Consider the following 19703-nt stretch of genomic DNA (forward strand, 5'->3'; position numbering starts at 1 on the left):
TAAGGACTGTAAAGCGATATTGAAAAAAAATAAATAAACGTGTAAGTAAAAAAGTTTGTGTACACTATTTAAGAAATGCCCCTCGTAGCTCCAGGCAAATGCCGAGATGGTTGCTTTGAAACAGGACACCGCCGATTTCCTTCTCCATACTTTCGTAATCCGAGCTTGTGCTCTGACCGTAAGAACCGTACTGTCGACGGGACGTTAAAACCGATCTTCCTTGAACCAAACGCTGCACTAGCGAGAATGCGGCTAGCTGCTGGCTTGCCTTCTATATTTCCAAATTCCATGCAATTCTTTGCGCGTATGTCTGTATGTGTGTGTGTGTGTGTGTGTGTATTGGTCAGGGTATTTCGACGGCCCTCTCCTCTCAGCATCCTAGGCCCGCGCCTAGCTCGCATATGCCTAAATCTGGTCCAGCTAGCACAGCAAATCTCGCTAACGCTTTGGCCCTTCTGCATGAAATCGCGGTCCTGTTTGCTGAACCAGCACTGAAGCACTGCACGAGCTCGGCTTGCGGTGACGCCCAGTTATCGAGTGGTGCTGGGGACCACGCCCATCCCGCGCCAGGGGCTCTGCTTTATTTAGTCCTGAGCGCCCCAGTCTGCCGGACATGGGTAACAAGGTCGTCACCTTCACCGAGGAGCAATTCGAAGATTACCAGGTACTCAGCTCTGTTCCTCAGTGCACTTCCCTTACATTCCCGCCTCAATGTAGACAATAAATCTAGCTAATGACTCTTCGAAGCACAATTTTTCTTTTGAAACCACTTCGAACTGTGAAGGGGTGGTACGCATTAAAGAGCGCGTGGAATACGTTTTCTGGAATGGTAATGCAAGCACCATAATTAGAGGTGTAGTGATTAGCACTGCCTCATCGTGTCCACTGATGGCGTCGCAGTGACCTATATTCCTCTGGAGCGCGAGGGAGTGTAACTAGAAGCCAGTGTTAGTCTTGCAGGTCAAACAGAACAACAAGCTGCTGTCATTAACAGTATGCACACTGGCTTCCAGCCTGTTTTTGCAATGCATTCTTTTTCCGTGGGTAATTTTCAAACGCTTCAGCTCTGCCTTTTCATTTTGTATCGCCACGCACGCCTCAATGAAGCATGTTGCTTCAAGTTGTACATAGAGATGCCGAATGATGTTCGATTTTATTTTACGACATCCTTGTTACTTAGTCATGGGCGTCCGCAGGAATTTACCCAACAGGGGCATGACACTTAGATTTCTATATTTTACATAACTGGCTTTATTCCCCTGTGTCAAAATGGGTCAGTATTTAACCTGAAACGTAAAGATCAGTGAAGGTCGTTTCCATGGAAATGCATTAATTCTAAAAATGAGCAAAAGCTTCATTTCGAAATCAGAATATATGTTGGCGAGTTTTGATACATTTCATTCCGCAATAACTAGAATTTTATATTATGAGACACAGAAAACCTATCGTATCCCAGAGCATTGACTGCTACACCCGAGGTTCGGAATGCATCACACCTTTATTAAGACAGAAGTTTCAGTTTATGGCGCGAGGACTACCATCATCTCTATATGAAAGCGTAAAACAAGGCACTCGATTATGGAGCGCAGATTTACTTCCTTTGAGGGATACCGCTGTTATACCGCGTAACAAAAGAAGGCAGGAAAAACTATGGCCTTTTGTGCCATACAGACTGCCATCGACATTTTGTTGTCAATTGACTATTAGGTGTACTCCACTAATTGGGGTAGTAAAGTTCCCAGTTATCGAATATTGTGTAGGCCCTACATCCTACATTCTGTTCTTAGATGTGAATTGTTACCTGTGCAGGTATTATATGCACACGCCGAGAAAACTCGGCGAGGTTGCTGGTGGCCTTACTTGAATCAATTGAAATCTAATGGTTCAAATGGCTCTGAGCACTATGGGACTTAACTCCTGAGGTCATCAGTCCCCTAGAACTTAGAACTACTTAAACCTAACTAACCTAAGGACATCACAAACGTCCATGCCCGAGGCAGGATTCGAACATGCGACCGTAGCGGTCGCGCGGGTCCAGACTATAGCGCCTAGAACCGCTCGGCCACCTCGGCCGGCTGAAATCTAATGTTTTCAAGCGGTATCAATCGCTTTCTGACCGCTGCTAACGTGAACTAACAGGACATCAGAAGTGATACGTTAACAGTCGCTAAAATGATATCTGCAATTGATTTTAGAATCATTTATTGACATTTTAGAGACATTAAAGACAGTGGTATCTGCTTTCTGAAATTGGGAACGAGTCTATACCAATTACCGGGATTCGATTTCGATCGACGAGTCTTTCTTAGGGGGCGCATATACTGTACCATTGTTATACTCAAATGACATACTACGTATTAAAATATAGTTTCTTTTGTCGAAATTATTGTTTCAGGCCTATATAAACGATTAACGATGATATTGAGCAGAAGGCACGATGCGACGTGCTGGTCCTAACCAGCCCATATGGATGGCTACATGTAACAAAAAAACAGCTGATCATATTCTTTACAAACGCGGAAAACATCCAAAAAATTGTAATTTTTCTGAAAACCTAAAAATGTTAAGGCTTTCGTACAAAATCGACATATTAGCGTATACTACAGACTATGGATTAGATTAAAACGTTTGTAGTAATGTTTCAGAAAACATGCCTTAACTTTCAGACGACTTGAAATATTGCGCAAAAACTTTTCTGTAATTGAAACAAGGACATCTACTGTATAACACATCCACGTTATTCGGTTCAACGATATGCAATGTGAAACTGAATCGCCTTCACGCGCCGGACCTGTATCCTACAACAGCGGATGGGGAATCGACAGAAAAATATTTGGGGTTCTGTTCAGCACTATTCTGCTTTGAGTAAAGCCAACGCAAAAACGCAGCAGCGCCAAAAGAAACCTCATAATAACCCGTGAACAGTGCGACAACAAACAAACGTATGTTAAGCGGCAATTGTTAATGCTAGAATTTCCAAAACCTGTGATTTAGGGTATCATAGGCAATCATTTCTAGAAGTTCATGAGAATTCTTCAATGACAGAATGCCTGTACTCCAGATTCCTGAAAAGGGGAGGGGTGGGGGGTGTATAGTGTTGCCTCTTGCTCTCTTGCCCCTCCCACCTTTCACTCCTCTTGCTGACGCCCATTACCTTAGTCAGTGGTCAGCAACCTTACGCTTGGCCCTCTAAAATACCGAATAAAATAGAGTTTTTAAGTTGCCTATGGTCACCCATTCATACTGAGTCTGCACTACTACTAGCCATCGTTAAAATGAACACCAAGTAGTACATTTTACATCTCTGGGTTCCGACGTTTGGTGCAAAATATTACCATTTCACTTCAAGAACAGATCGGAGTCATTTCATGTGGAAGCTACCCAGATGATTGATGTCACCTCTGTACAGGCATCGAGTATCAGATATATATTGTACAATAAGCGGATTTATCGGCTAGTTTCACTTAACATGTAAATCGCGCCATGTTCCCACTTTTTGGTTTATTCACTAAAGGCAATAATATGGTTGGCCATATGGGTGGCCATTGTACTTTCTAAACAGTTGTTGCTCCGAACAGTTTTCTGATATCGAAAGTCGGAAGGATATCACTTGAGCTGACTTTCGGTTGGATTTAAACAGGAGTCGATCAGGGGTACTCCTCTGGTAGGCTGGTTGAGGACTGGGTTTCCGACACACTCATTATCAGATAGAATGTCAGACATTGTTACAAACCTAGCATTGTTTCATACAGGAAGCTATCATCAGCTTAAGGATCTTAAGAACAAGTTGTTAATGAGGTTTGCATTGAGGAGGCGTTTGTCAGATTTAATATTTGAGACAATTTGGTCAAAGCAGTACTTGAGCGCTCCTTCCGTAACAGCAGGGATTTACATAGCGATAGCGCCGGACTCTTAACGCATCCTAATCTCTGTTTCGCGTCACTGTCAACCAGAAGATAGTCTGTGAGACCGTTCTCATGCTGTATACAGACGATCATGTCCGCGTGAAAATGACGCTCCAAATCAATAGGTTGCCCATAGTTACCAACATACAGGTCAATCCTCAGCGCAGCTTTGATATCTCGTCCAATACATTTTTTAAATCGACATACCACCTTATAGTTCGCAGTGTTTTTAAAGGTTTTCCCTCGGTGTCGCTAAAATTTTAAAAATAATAACGGATCTGTCTCTCTTTCGTCCCGTACCATATTTACTTTTATGGAGTATTTGTTCCACAAGGACTATCTGTTTATAATGTTTGAAAGGATTTTTCTGGTTGCACTTAGTAAAGTTATGCCTATGTACTAGAAACAATCGAACTGTATTGCCCAAATATTCATGTAATCCGCCGTTTACTACGAAAATCACAGTTACGTTGCTCATAGGTATTTTCTTTGGCGTTTGGTATTCCACTGGACACCTTAACCCAGTCGTAATGTACTTTTATACACTACTGGCCATTAAAATTGCTACACCACGAAGGCCGGCCGGGGTGGCCGAGCGGTTCTAGGCGCTACAGTCTGGAACCGCGCGACCGCTACGGTCGCAGGTTCGTATCCTGCCTCGGGCATGGATGTGTGTGACGTCCTTAGGTTAGTTAGGTTTAAGTAGTTCTAAGTTCTAGAGGACTGATGACCTCAGAAGTTACGTCCCATAGTGCTCAGAGCCATTTTAACCATTTTGAACACCACGAAGATGACGTGCTACAGACGCGAAATTTAACCGTCAGGAAGAAGATGCTGTGATATGCAAATGATTATCTTTTCAGAGCATTCACACAAGGTTGGCGCCGGTGATGACACCTAAAACGTACTGACATGAGGAAAGTTTCCAACCGATTTCTCATATACAAACAGCAGTTGACCGGCGTTGCCTGGCGAAACGTTGCTGTGATGCTTCGTGTAAGGAGGAGAAATGCGTACCATCATGTTTCCGACTTTGATAAAGGTCGGATTGTAGCCCATCGCGATTGCGGTTTATCGTATCGCGACATTGCTGCTCGCGTTGGACGAGACCCAATGACTGTTAGCAGAATATGGAATCGGTGGGTTCGGGGGAGGGGGGGGGGGGGGGTTAATAAGGAACGCCGTGCTGGATCCCAACGGCCTCGTATCACTATCGGTCGAGATGACAGGCATCTTATCCGCATGGCTGTAACGGATCGTGCAGCCACGTCTCGATCACTGAGTCAACAGAAGATGACGTTTGCAAGACAACAACCATCTGCAAGAACAGTTCGACGACGTTTGCAGCAACATGGACTATCAGCTCGGAGATCATGGCTGCTGTTACCCTTGACGCTGCATCACAGAAACGATTGCCTGTGATGGTGTATTAAACGACGAACCTGGGTGCACGAATGGCAGAACGTCATTTTTTCGGATGAATCCAGGTTCTGTTTACAGCATCATGATGGTCCCATCCGTGTTTGGTGACATCGCGGTGAACGCACATTGGAAGCGTGTATTCGTCATCGCCATACTGGGGTATCACCCTGCATGATGGTATGGGGTGCCACTGGTTACACGTCTCGGTCACCTCTTGTTCGCATTGACGGCACTTTGAACAGTGGACGCTACATTTCAGCTGTGTTACGACCCGTGGCTCTACCCTTCATTCGATCCCTGCGAAACCCTACATTTCAGCAGGATAATGGACAACTGCATTTTGCAGGTCCTGTACGGGCCTTTCTGGATACATAAAATGTTCGACTGCTGCCCTGGCCAGCACATTCTCCAGATCTCTCACCGATTGAAAACGTCTGGTCAATGGTGGCCGAACAATTGGCTCGTCACAATACGCCAGTTACTATTCTTGATGAACTGTGGTATCGTGTTGAAGCTGCATGGGCAGCTGCACCTGTACACGCCATCCAAGCTCAGTTTGACTCAATGCCCAGCCGTATCAAGGCCGTTATTAAGGCCAGAGGTGATTGTTCTGGGTACTGATTTCTCAGGATCTATGCACCCAAACTGCGTGAAGAAGTAATCACATGTCAGTTCTAGTATAATATATGTGTCCAATGAGTAACCGTTTATCATCTGCATTTCTTCTTGGTGCAGCAATTTTAATGGGCAGTAGTTTATTAATTTTCTAGGGAGAAGGTAGAATCAATTCGTAGCAAAAAAATCTTTAACGACTCACTATATGTGAAAGTTAGCGACAAAACTGAGCTACACCGCTCTGCAGAGTGTGTCGAAAAACAGGTGCGTGGTATGGTGTGCAGGACGGCACGCTGGTCATTTTTCGAGACGGACCCCATTTTTCAGTTTTTGTCCTGTCGAGTATCGAAGTTTGAGAATGGTGACATCACTGTGTCTTCGGATTGTGTTTGGTATTCTAATTAGTTATGCAGCTTATTAGCTAATCGACGTAAAGTGGATGCATGGACTTCGACTCCCCACATGTTTCAAAACAACGAGTTGTCGGACATGGATTTTATATCTTGAAAAATTATCGGTTTACCGTGCTGCTCAACGTTCTGTAGCGTTCCTCACAGGGGACGTGAAAAATAACGTGAACCTGGAGCTGGTCGAATTTTTGACATCACGAGGTGAAGCATTCCAAAGCCTGACAGGCAGAATAACGCGCTACCGAATTATGCTTCTTGCGGAGGAACGCGACTTACGAGACATCACACTGGATTATCTCATTTTCAATTGGAGCTCGTATTTGGTGGCTTTTATCAAAACGCATAGTTTTTGGCACGATTTTTTATAATAAAGCGATGAGGGACGACGTGCCAGCTGTTAAAGGCTTTTCGTGTATGATGCTTCTCGTATATATGACGTACGTGTTTCGAAAGTATGCCGTTTCAAGGCACCGGCGCATCCAAAACTTATCGAAAGCGCACTGTTTTTGGTACGATTTATTGTGATTAAATATCAGGCAATTACATATCTATAATTAAAGCCCGAGTGAAATCCTAAGATAAAAGACATTGACTCAAATATCGTGTTAACTGAAATGTAGAGGATAGAGGTGAGATGTGTGAGGAAAATCCTCCTTTCTGTAAACAATTTTTTGTTCTCACCTTCATGTTTTGTGAAAGATTCTAGGGCTTTAATAAATATGTTTTGTAGTACACAATGTTATCAGACTTTCTTTGAATCTGTGAACATGCCAGGAAACATGGACTGCGAATTGTAAGTTTGCTGTCTACGTCACTCGCTCATCCCACCCAGTTGAATTCTGTGTATACTACAAATAGCACAACTCGATTAGCATATGGAGAAGGGACCAAATGTTCTTTACAATAGAAGCAGTGGAAGAGAACTAGTGTTTGTATATTGTTAAAGTAACATACGTACCGTTCCTTTAGCAGCAATTCGCTATCCAATCCATTTACGTATGCAGATTCTTCTTCGAGATTTCCTCTCTTCATACTTGGCTATCGCTAACTGGACTACGTGTAACTATTTAACGCATGTTCAGTTTCGTAAACAGACTGTGTGGTTTATGCGTCAGATATAGTCAACAAATGCCGCCGGAGAGTGCTGTGACCGCGAATCATGTTGAGCAGCAGATTTTGTGTGATGTACTAGCTCGTTTCTAGTTGTGAGCATTCACCAGTCGCGTTGGAAACGATGTTTGATGTGTTTCGCGTTCAGAAACACGCCTCGGAAGAGTATGGCGTAATCGGTACGCAGATACAGTCCGTTTGTCCGTTATATACTGGTGGCTAACGGGTTGCATAACATATTCGAATACTAAACGTAATCAGAGGCAGCTTTGCAGCTTTGACGCCATCATCCTCAAAACTCGTTCCGCCGCAGTGCTAAAATTATGCAGTTCCATATAGATTTTCCACCTTGTAAAACGAAGTTTGCCAACTTGGACAACGCATTGTCTTTTCTTTGCTTTTGTTTCATTTTACGTGTAACGCACATAAGAAGTTCATTTCTGTAATTACATGGTCGTTGGGCATTCAGTACGTACTACTGATGCTCTATAAAGGATGTGCTGTATTATGAAGCCGTCAGGTCACACAGCAGAAATATCATTAATTTATTAGCGCTTTTAAAGAAACGTGAACTTCTTTCTATGCTCTTCCAGAGATTTTTCCGTGTTTCCGGCTGGGTTGGTAATTCAGTTATTCTCGAGGGTATTTTGACAACTGACACACTAGTTCTGACACTTGGGTTATGGCCTTAGGCATGCTCATTGTGTCTAGCCTGCTTGAAACAAAACATTCTGTAGGCATAGGCGCGAAGAAGGAGAAGGACGGTGAGCAAAATCTAATCTATCTTTGTTGAAGGAATCATCTCGGAATTTGCATGATTAGAAAAAGTGAAAGTTCGAGGGCTTTAAAACAGTGGACGCAAACAAATTTGAGCCGTAGTGTCTACAAAATATGGGGTTAGCGTTTTACCATTGCAACAACTTCCTCAATCCTGATTTTGGCTGACAAACAAAGCTTCCCCTGAGCGACCTCAGAGAAGGAATATCGCTTTGTTATGAGTGCCGTTTAAAAAACAAGGTAGGTCACAAGGTTGTGGTTCTCTATGCCCTTGCAGCAGTGCCGCTTCTTGATATCCAAGTCCAAATGACGTTGGCAAGAAGTAACTTTCCTCCCTGCGACGATACTATCTTGTTCACTGATTTCGTGCACAGTTACGTGAGCCCTCTACAAATAAACCTAATCATTGCTCATTGTTGCCCTAACAACGAAGTAGAATACTTCCAAACTAATAATTCCGGACATTATCAAACTGTTCAAATAATTTTTGTGAGACTCAGCTGCAGGTGATTCCTCTGCGCGAAACTCAAACGACTCGGCCCTCGCATTAAGATGTGTGACTGCCGGGGCTTGGGGCTTTGTTGAACATAACAGCAAGGCAATGTCACTGCTGGAAAAGAGTTCAGTTTCGAAAGCATCAGAGAACCAGCGATGCATAAAGGCGTACAATTTATTACCTCATCCACTACCGATAGTTGCGTCCTTTACACGACAACCTTTGTTCACGTCGGGAGCAACTTGAACAACTAAATGACCGTGAAATGAATTCCAGGTACTCAAACAGAATGCACTCGCTGTCTCTTTAAACTCAACAAGCACTTACTTGTAGAATTAAGGAGTCTGGGGTAATACACTCCTGGAAATGGAAAAAAGAACACATTGACACCGGTGTGTCAGACCCACCATACTTGCTCCGGACACTGCGAGAGGGCTGTACAAGCAATGATGACACGCACGGCACAGCGGACACACCAGGAACCGCGGTGTTGGCCGTCGAATGGCGCTAGCTGCGCAGCATTTGTGCACCGCCGCCGTCAGTGTCAGCCAGTTTGCCGTGGCATACGGAGCTCCATCGCAGTCTTTAACACTGGTAGCATGCCGCGACAGCGTGGACGTGAACCGTATGTGCAGTTGACGGACTTTGAGCGAGGGCGTATTGTGGGCATGCGGGAGGCCGGGTGGACGTACCGCCGAATTGCTCAACACGTGGGGCGTGAGGTCTCCACAGTACATCGATGTTGTCGCCAGTGGTCGGCGGAAGGTGCACGTGCCCGTCGACCTGGGACCGGACCGCAGCGACGCACGGATGCACGCCAAGACCGTAGGATCTTACGCAGTGCCGTAGGGGACCGCACCGCCACTTCCCAGCAAATTAGGGACACTGTTGCTCCTGGGGTATCGGCGAGGACCATTCGCAACCGTCTCCATGAAGCTGGGCTACGGTCCCGCACACCGTTAGGCCGTCTTCCGCTCACGCCCCAACATCGTGCAGCCCACCTCCAGTGGTGTCGCGACAGGCGTGAATGGAGGGACGAATGGAGACGTGTCGTCTTCAGCGATGAGAGTCGCTTCTGCCTTGGTGCCAATGATGGTCGTATGCGTGTTTGGCGCCGTGCAGGTGAGCGCCACAATCAGGACTGCATACGACCGAGGCACACAGGGCCAACACCCGGCATCATGGTGTGGGGAGCGATCTCCTACACTGGCCGTACACCACTGGTGATCGTCGAGGGGACACTGAATAGTGCACGGTACATGCAAACCGTCATCGAACCCATCGTTATACCATTCCTAGACCGGCAAGGGAACTTGCTGTTCCAACAGGACAATGCACGTCCGCATGTATCCCGTGCCACCTAACGTGCTCTAGAAGGTGTAAGTCAACTACTCTGGCCAGCAAGATCTCCGGATCTGTCCCCCATTGAGCATGTTTGGGACTGGATGAAGCGTCGTCTCACGCGGTCTGCACGTCCAGCACGAACGCTGGTCCAACTGAGGCGCCAGGTGGAAATGGCATGGCAAGCCGTTCCACAGGACTACATCCAGCATCTCTACGATCGTCTCCATGGGAGAATAGCAGCCTGCATTGCTGCGAAAGGTGGATATACACTGTACTAGTGCCGACATTGTGCATGCTCTGTTGCCTGTGTCTATGTGCCTGTGGTTCTGTCAGTGTGATCATGTGATGTATCTGACCCCAGGAATGTGTCAATAAAGTTTCCCCTTCCTGGGACAATGAATTCACGGTGTTCTTATTTCAATTTCCAGGAGTGTACATCCCAATCATTGTTTCTTAACAAACTGGGTAGGCCTGTCGGTGAGGCTGCACTGTGCGTATAAGACATTGCGTCGCATTCAGGAAGAGCGGGGCTCGAGCTCCAGTCCATCCAGATACAGGTTTTCCATAGTTTCCCTGAATGGCTTAAGACAAATGCCAGAATGATTCCCCTGAAGCGCGCACTGTCGATTTCCTTTCCTACTTCTCCATTTCAGCCAGAGTATTACCTGTGATGACACCGTCGTGATGGACACTGGACCCTAAAATTTCTTTTTAGCGTGCACAACCTTAAACAAACTAGTGTGGGTATGTTACATTTTTTTAGTGTGTGAAGCTAAGGGCGCTGCTTACTTGACTGGCTTCTCAAGTCTTTAAAACTATTCACGTTTAAACAATTTCCGCCATTGTAGTTGCTCTAAGTTTAAAGTTAAGCTGCTCTCACCTATGCTATTTAAACGTTTACAGTGTGTGTAGTAAGACAACGTACTAAGAGTTGGGTCTTTATTTAAACAAATGTGCCCACTTTTATTTGTTTAAACAGTCGAGACCAGTAGGGACTTCTGAGTCCGAACCCGCTGCCACGCATCCAGCTGCCACGCCATGCTCTGCCGCCAACGGGTCAGGCTGAGTCACGGCTGACCAGCAGACGATGCTTGCTTGTCCTCACACTCCTCCAGCTGGCCACCTGTTCCACAGGCACTCAGCCACGTGACGTCACTGCTCCAGCATACCGGAACAGCCACTTTCACACCTGTGACACTATGGTTTTCCCTACGCTTTTTGTAGCGACAACAACCAGTGCAACACTGTCATGGGGTTAATCTCTGGCATGTCCGGATATGCAGGATATCTCTAAACATTCCAACAGAGAAAAACTCTTAGAAGCTGCTTACACAGACATATTTCTAAGGCCTACCCTTACTCCAGTTTTAGAACTGGGTAGCTGACTATTGTGCTGGAGGGATGCTACGGGATTTATTTCTGGCGACGCTACTAACGTCCCAACATGATGAAGCACTTCAGTATCTCTGTATTTCTAAGTTTTCCCTGATGGGAGCCAAACAATTGCTACCGCCACTTCTGTACAGTAGGATAGGTATGTAGGGAGGTCTGTCATTGTATTTTATTTATCCAAACCAATTGCAACCTGATGCTAGGTCGTATCTTAAAAGTTGCGCACCGTGCTGAGGCGAGAGCCACCACCACCGTGGTAGCTGCGCAGGACTGCGCCGCTGATAGATGCTATAGCACTCCCTGGAGCAGGAATGACTACTATGAATCCTGAACTTTCTCCATTGTTAAAAACAAGAGGCTATTTGCTTGAAACTCATCAAGCCAGTCACAAATCTGATCTGATTTTCCGTTTATTATTCATGTAGCAACAGTGCAAATCTGTATCGAATGCTGACAAGAAGCCGAGGAACATGGCATCAACCTAAGTGCCAGTATATTGCCTTCTGGAGCTCATCGACAAACAGAGCGAACTGGGTTTCACACGATCATTATTCCTGTCTCCATAAAGGTTATAATATGCAAGGATACGATCAGTTCCAAAATTACACACCCAAGTGATGTTAGCGATATTGGCCTATAGTCCTATGTATCAACTCGCCGACAGTTCTTGAAAATAAGGGTGACACGTTTTGTACACAGTACACCGTTGATTCTATATTACACTACTGGCCATTAAAATTGCTACACCAAGAAGAAATGCAGATGATAAACAGGTGTTCATTGGACAAATATGTTATACTAGAACTGACATGTGATTACTTTTTCACACATTTTGGGTGCATAGATCCTGAGAAATCAGTACCCAGAACAACCAACCACCTCTGGCCGTAATAACTGCCTTGATACGCCTGGGCATTGAGTCAAACAGAGCTTGGATGGCATGTACAGGTACAGATGGCATGTACAGGTACAGGTACAGCTTCAACACGATACCACAGTTCATCAAGAGTAGTGACTGGCGTATTGTGACGAGCCAGTTGCTCGGCCACCATTGACCAGACGTTTTCAATTGGTGAGAGATCTGGAGAATGTGCTGGCCAGGACAGCAGTCGAACATTTTCTGTATCCAGAAAGGTCCGTACAGGAACTGCAACATGCGGTGGTGCATTATCCTGCTGACATGTAGGGTTTCGTAGGAATCGAATGAAGGGTAGAGCCACGGGTCGTAACACATCTGAAATGTAGCGTCCACTGTTCAAAGTGCCGTCAATGCGAACAAGAGCTGACCGAGACGTGTAACCAATGGCACCCCATACCATCACGCTGGGTGATATGCCAGTATGGCGATGACGAATACACGCTTTCAATGTGCGTTCACCGCGATGACGCCAAACACGGATGCAGCCATCATGATGCTGTAAACAGAACCTGGATTCATCCGAAAAAAGGACGTTTTGCCATTCGTGCACCCAGGTTCGTCGTTGAGTACACCATCGCAGCAGTTCCTGTCTGTGATACAGCGTCAAGGGTAACCGCAGCCATGGTCTCCGAGCTGATAGTCCATCTGCTGCAAACGTCGTCGAACTGTTCGTGCAGATGATTGTTGTCTTGCAAACGTCACCCTCTGTTGACTCAGGGATCTAGACGTGGCTGCACGATCCGTTACAGCCATGCGGATAAGATGCCTGTCATCTCAACTGCTAGTGATACGAGGCCGTTGGGATCCAGCATGGCGTTCCGTATTACTCTCCTGAACCCACCGATTCCATATTCTGCTAACAGTCGTTGGATCTCGACCAACGCGAGCAGCAATGTCGCGATACGATAAACCGCAATCGCGACAGGCTACAATCCGACCTTCATCAAAGTCGGAAGCGTGATGGTACACATTTCTCCTCCTTATACGAGGCATCACAACAACATTTCACCAGGCAATGCCGGCCAACTGCTGTTTGTGTATGAGAAATCTGTTGGAAACTTTCCTCATGTCAGCACGTTGTAGGTGTCGCCACTGGCGCCAACCTTGTGTGAATGCTCTGAAAAGCTAATCATTTGCATATCACAGCATCTTCATCCTGTCGGTTAAATTTCGCGTCTGTAGCACGTCATCTTCGTGGTGTAGCAATTTTAATGGCCAGTAGTGTACATGGATTGAACAAGCGCTTGGTAGACTGAAAGGGATTATACATGTTATTTTTAAACCGAGATCATTCTTCGCCTTTATTGATGAAATGTATTACGATGAAAACGTTTCCTGTTGGGAAACTTCCTGCCAGACTATAACTGTGTGCCAGACTGGGAATAAGACTCTGGACCTTAGCCTTTTGCGGGCAAGTGCTGTACCTACCGAACTGCCCAAGCAAGAGTCATGACACCTTCTCACAGATATACTTCATCCAGTACCTCATCTCCTATCTTCCAGAGTTCACAGAATTTCTCCTGCGAAACTTGCAGGACTAGCATTACTGGAAGACAGTGCCTCTTGGAAGTGAAAGGCAAAGATCCCGACTTAGAGTATATGTCCAGCACACAGCTTTAATCTTCCAGGAAGTTTCGTATCAGTGCACACTCTGCTGCAGAGTGAAAAATTCATTATGTTTCCTGTTGAGTCTGACGGATGCAGACAAAATGAAAATGTTGACGGAAGTCACTGCTGATGATATTGCTACATCTCGGATTTGTCAATAAACATAGAATCCATCCACAAATGCATAGTATTTTTCAGTAAGAGTTGTACTTTGTTAAGCCAGATACCGTTTCTTTGGTGCTTACTTCGTACAGTTGCTGGCGTCCCTTTCGCATCGCTGACAATATAGAGACTATGCCGTCTTCTTATATTGAACATCAGGAGAGCATGTGAGCCATGTAGCTCAGTCTCGTCGGAAGGAAGATGAACATAGGTACTTTATGGATAAACCTCGTGAAAGCAGATCTGTGGGATTGTCTTGGTTAGGACAGTGGAAGGATTGAGATGGAGATGTGCTGTTTGTGATTTTGGTCACTCGATTGCAGACAAAGGCTTTCCAGCGGTTTGGATCACTTTGTATTCAACGTAAAACAATCGTTGAATCAGTCCACATAGTCGCTTTCCGTGGCATAGTAACCTTTCATTTGGTGGAAGTCTTGCCTTGCTGCGTAGATTAAATACAACAAATGTCGCCGGCATAATCCAGGCATTGGGTTCATGTACAGCGCCATGCACCACTTAGTCTGGGTGTCACATCATATTACGCCATACACAGATATGGAATGTTGGAGGTTAGATGAAATGAAACACAGTTTAGAGACAGAGACACAATCGTTCATTACTAGCCTTTTTTAAAAATTTGGTTTAACATATTTGGGTACAAAAACAAGTTAAAATATGAACATAATTCTGCACTAATGCTTGACAGTGATACTGATGCTTCGTACATACGAGGAGTGTGAGAAAAATAATGAGATTGACAACACTGCCAACGATCTGACAATGATGTGTTGGTCTACCTGCGCAGACCAGTGTGTTCACCCATTCCATATGCTCAGCCCGAATTTCAGCTATGTACATCTATCACGTGCTCTTTGAGAGCGCCTTCGGTGAAACTGTCTTTTTATTGTGTGTTACGAAAATGGAGCAGCGGAATATAGAGCAACGTTATGCCATCAAGTGTTGTGTTAAGCTCGGACAATCCGCGAGTGCGACCTTTGAAATGTTGAAACGGGCCTACAGGGAACATTCCTCATCAAGAGCACAAGTTTTTCGCTGGCACAAATCATTTTTGGAAGGCCGAGAACACGGTGAAGACGAAACTCCCTCAGGGAGACATTCAACTTCAAAAACCGGCAAAAACGTCGAATGTGTGCGTGTTTTTGTGGAACAGGCAGACGCTTAACAATGAGGACAAATTGAGAAGTGTTTTACAAAATGTCCTTGAAAGGCTCAGGAAAAGGACGAATCGAATGAGACTGGACAGTGCAGACAAGTGGATGCAGCATCATGACAACGCCCCATGTCAGACGGCCAATTCCATCACGGAATTTTTGATCTCAAAAGGCATTCCGTCGTTCCACAGCCTGATCTGAGTCCTTGTGACTTTTTTATTTTTCCGACATTGAAAAAGTCTTAAAAAGATGTAATTTTGGGAGACAGGAGAACATTCGGAAGCTTGTGACCGACATGTTAACACATTCCGGTCGTTGCCCGTAGAAACTACGAGCGCGCATTTATTGCCGTAACAGTCGGCGCTCGGAGATTCTCCGAGCGCCGCCTTCTCGATTATTATTTCAGGTTGCGGCGCATTATATCCGTGCAGTGACATCTGGAGTTGAGTTTCGGTCTTGTAGTACATCGGACGACCGCTAGATGGTGTTCCTGCATCCTCTAAGCGCTATGTCACACAAAAAAGGCGCCAAAACAATTCCCGCGCATTCACTCTTGCAGTGTGCTTATGTAGTTGTCTTTATCGCAAACGTTTGTCGTAAAATGGGGGACAGTTTGTCTGAAGAGGAAATTCTGAGGCTGCTGGAAGAATCTGGATCTGAAATTGACGATGATGGATTTCAAACTGAAAATAGTTCTTCTGAAATAGATGGTAATTATAATGGTCAGTCATTGTGTTTACGAATCACAATTATAATCTCGGCAGTTTCACGGACTTATGTCATTTATTTCGAAGGTAACAACGAGTGGTCCGAAAATGAAAATGAGCCATCAGACGTATTAGAAGAGTGTGAAGCTCCCATTCAAAAAGGCGGAGGCAGAATACAACAACAGCAGTCCCAAAACAACGTTGTTGAATGGGTAAATGACGATGTCCTACAACAATTACCGCTCTTTGAAGGCGTAAGTAATGTCTTGGCACCTTTGAGCGCCGAAAGCACTGAATTTGACTGTTGGAGCGTCTTTATTGACGCAAATGTCATCAAAAATATAAAGACAGAAACAAACCGCTACGCTGCAGCAACAATTTCCAAATTGCGGATGCAAAATAAAATAACTTCCAGGTCGCTTTGGGCCAATTGGTCTGCTGTGGAGCTACATGAGATGTATCAGTTTTTTGCTATAATTATTCACATGTGCCTTGTACACAAACCAAATATTACGGACTATTGGAGCAATGACCTAATGCTAGATTCCTCCTTACCTGCAAAAATCATGAAAAGAGACAGATTTAGGTCAATTTACTTTATGCTTCACGTAAATAACAACGACAATTATGTACGAAGGGGTCAACCAAACCATGATCCTATACACAAAATCCGACCTTTTTTTGATAACTTTGTACTGAAAAGCAAGAACAGTTTTTCTCCTGGCGAGAATCTCACAGTTGATGAAGGTTTATGTCCATTCAGAGGGAGAATTCGATTTCGAGTATATATCAAGAACAAACCGAGCAGGTATGGTATAAAATTTTTCATTCTAAGTGATTCAGCAACAGATATGTTTTGAACTGTGAAGTGTACACCGGTGCAGGTGAAAAAGACAACAGTGCAGATTCAGTGGTGCTACGTTTGTGCAACAGTTATCTACGTAAGGGTCATACATTGTACATGGACCGCTTTTATACTTCTGTAAAATTATTTGAAAAGTTGTTTGATGAGGGCACATCTGCTGTTGGCACAGTAATGAGAAACAGAAGAGGCCTACCACAGGAATTCAAACAGAATAAACTAAGAAGAAGTGAAATCGTATTCAAGAGAAAAAATTCCGTGCTAGCACTTCACTGGAAAGATACTAGGGATGTGTTTGCCCTTTCTACCAAACATAGAATGACAAGTAGTGTTACTAAGACAAAATCCAAGGCTGGAATGGTAGAAAAACTGAAGCCTGATCTCATACTTGATTATAATAAAAATAAAACTGGTGTTGATCATGGAGATCAGCTGGTGACCTACTATTATTTTCAACGACGAACAATGAAATGGTGGAAAAAGGTATTTTTTCATGTATTTATGATGTGCGTGGTCAATTCTTACATTCTGTACAAGAAACTTCGGCCTGTCTCTCACAAACGAACCAGCTTGTTTACTTTTATGGTGAACCTGGGAAAACAAATACTGGATAAATCCGGCGAAGTTTTCAACGAAAATGAAAAGCAGGGTTCAGCAGCAAACAGGCTAACAGCAAGGCATTTCCCCACTCACGTCCCATCGACAACAAGCAAGAAATATGCATCAAGATATTGCATTGTTTGCTCTGAGAAGGGCGCACGGAGTACTGGCAAACGAGTGAGAAGGGAGACGAGATGGTGGTCTGAAGAATGTAATGTAGGATTGTGTCTACCTGACTGTTTCAAGCAATATCACACAAAGACAAATTTTACTCAATGAAAAGAGTTGTAAAACTTCAATGAAATAATTTTGTACATTTATTTTATAATAAATTCTGATTTCTTGCAATTTCAAACTTTTTTTCTACCTCTGAATCATCTAATTTTCAAAATATAATAATTCTGTAAATATATGATATCTTACAAAAAACTTTAAACAAATGTTTAGATATAGGATGATAACACACACATCAGTTAAAAGGTTTTGCTTTCCTTCATTACCTTTTGGTCAGGAGCCATGTAAAAAGGCGCAAAAGTCTACGGCTTCTGAGGGATTGCAGTAGTATCTGTGGCCCGACTGCAATGTGTTAAAGACCCTACCAGTTGAAACCTTTCAGCGCCGCTACCAAGATTGGGAACAACGTTTCCGCAGGCGCACAGCTACCGCAACGAACTACTTTGAAGGAGACAGTATTGTTGTTTGAAAAAAAAATCTTTGGTAGATAAAACGTCAGTCTCATTACTTTTCTCACACGCCTCGTAGAACCGCGCACTGGCGTGCAACATACGTCGAAATTCGCTGAGGAGTGCGAAACATACGGACTCGGCATTAATGTGCGGAAAAGAAGACAGGCGGATATCGAAACATCTCCATCATTCTGAGTTTGCTGAGGCTAAAGAAAACTGCTGACTAGACCTTAGTCAAGGACGAACAACGTACGAAGAAGAAACCACGCGAGTTAGAGAATGTTTCATGCAGTAGCGAAACGGTACTTAGAGTCTCGTGGAACCCTCGTTACTCAGTAACGAATAAATACGGTATGCAACAGCTCTAGTCAGGTTGGTTCTGAGGGACCGCGTGGTCCTGTCAAAAGTTTCCGCTACCGGAAGTCGCTTTGTGCTGCGGTTAAAAGACACAGCATACCGCATACTGCGAGTGGCACCTGTTGTGAATATCTATTTGTATCGAGACTTCCAAAGCAGATACAGCGAAACCAGATATGCCTGTGGAAAGAGTGCGATGAGTTGGACGTGACAAATCCCAGAACTCATTTTTACGACTAAAATTGAGTACATAATTAAGAAAAACACATTATGTGATGGTCGTTTAGAATAAGATTAATTACAGCTCGTTGGTTTAAGGCATGGAAATGATCGATACACCAAATTAAAGAGCTCGACGAGGAGCATATATCCACTTATGTACACTCATTAGCAAAGTAATACTTCGCTGATGGGATGCAGTTTTAAGTTAATTAAAAATGAATTAAAGATGAATGGAGGACTGTTCCACTAGACAGCTGGACAGCAGATGCTTTTAGATGTTGAGTAACATACTATACTACAGTCCAATTAAGCGATTTCAGCTTATTTATGTGTATATATTTTAGTGATGATTAGCTCATGTCCAATTCAAGATTGATTAGAATTACGCAAAAAATAAATGCACCGGCCACTTACCATTATTTTGACAAGAGCATATTTTGGTCATAGTCCACTTACTTGTAAAGGTCGGCATTTTGGATGACCAGTTTTTCCCAAAATACGGCCGACCAAATAGACGTAGAAATTGTACTAAAAACGTTCGATCAGCATGCTTCTGTCGATTTAATTATATTTAATGTAACGTAAAAATGGTAGAAATTGTGTGTATCGGGTAGGTGAGGGTCCAAGACAGGTAGTTACGGAAAAACTGGATACCGGTAGCAAAAGGGTGGTGTGAACACGTTTCAGACCATCATATGGCGCAACATCTTCAGTGACACGCATGCACGTATGTAACATACATACCCAATACACATACATACATTTTAATTTTTCTCTGGCTCACTGGCCCAGTGAACACTGTTCCCAGACAACAATGTTCTAGTTCCCCGGGTTCTGATCAAGGCTTCTGTGATGTTTAACTTGAGGTCAATGTAGAGACTAATGAACCCCTCCCATTTACAATCAGTGGGGAGCCCTTCTGTCGCGTTACCAGCTC

At 44.3% G+C, this 19703-nt stretch overlaps 1 protein-coding gene across 1 annotated transcript in view; it reads left to right on the forward strand.

The window, feature by feature from the left end:
- The first annotated feature begins 602 nt into the window (after positions 1-602).
- Positions 603-19703, forward strand: part of LOC126161785 (calcium and integrin-binding family member 2) — a 175403-nt gene continuing 156302 nt past the window's right edge. The window contains exon 1 of the mRNA XM_049917859.1: positions 603-664. Within this exon, the coding sequence (XP_049773816.1) occupies positions 614-664 (51 nt within the window). The 5' untranslated portion in view covers positions 603-613. The remainder of the gene's footprint in view (positions 665-19703) is intronic.

This window comes from Schistocerca cancellata, chromosome 2, assembly GCF_023864275.1.
Source record: "Schistocerca cancellata isolate TAMUIC-IGC-003103 chromosome 2, iqSchCanc2.1, whole genome shotgun sequence".
NCBI classification, from domain to species: Eukaryota; Metazoa; Arthropoda; class Insecta; order Orthoptera; family Acrididae; genus Schistocerca; species Schistocerca cancellata.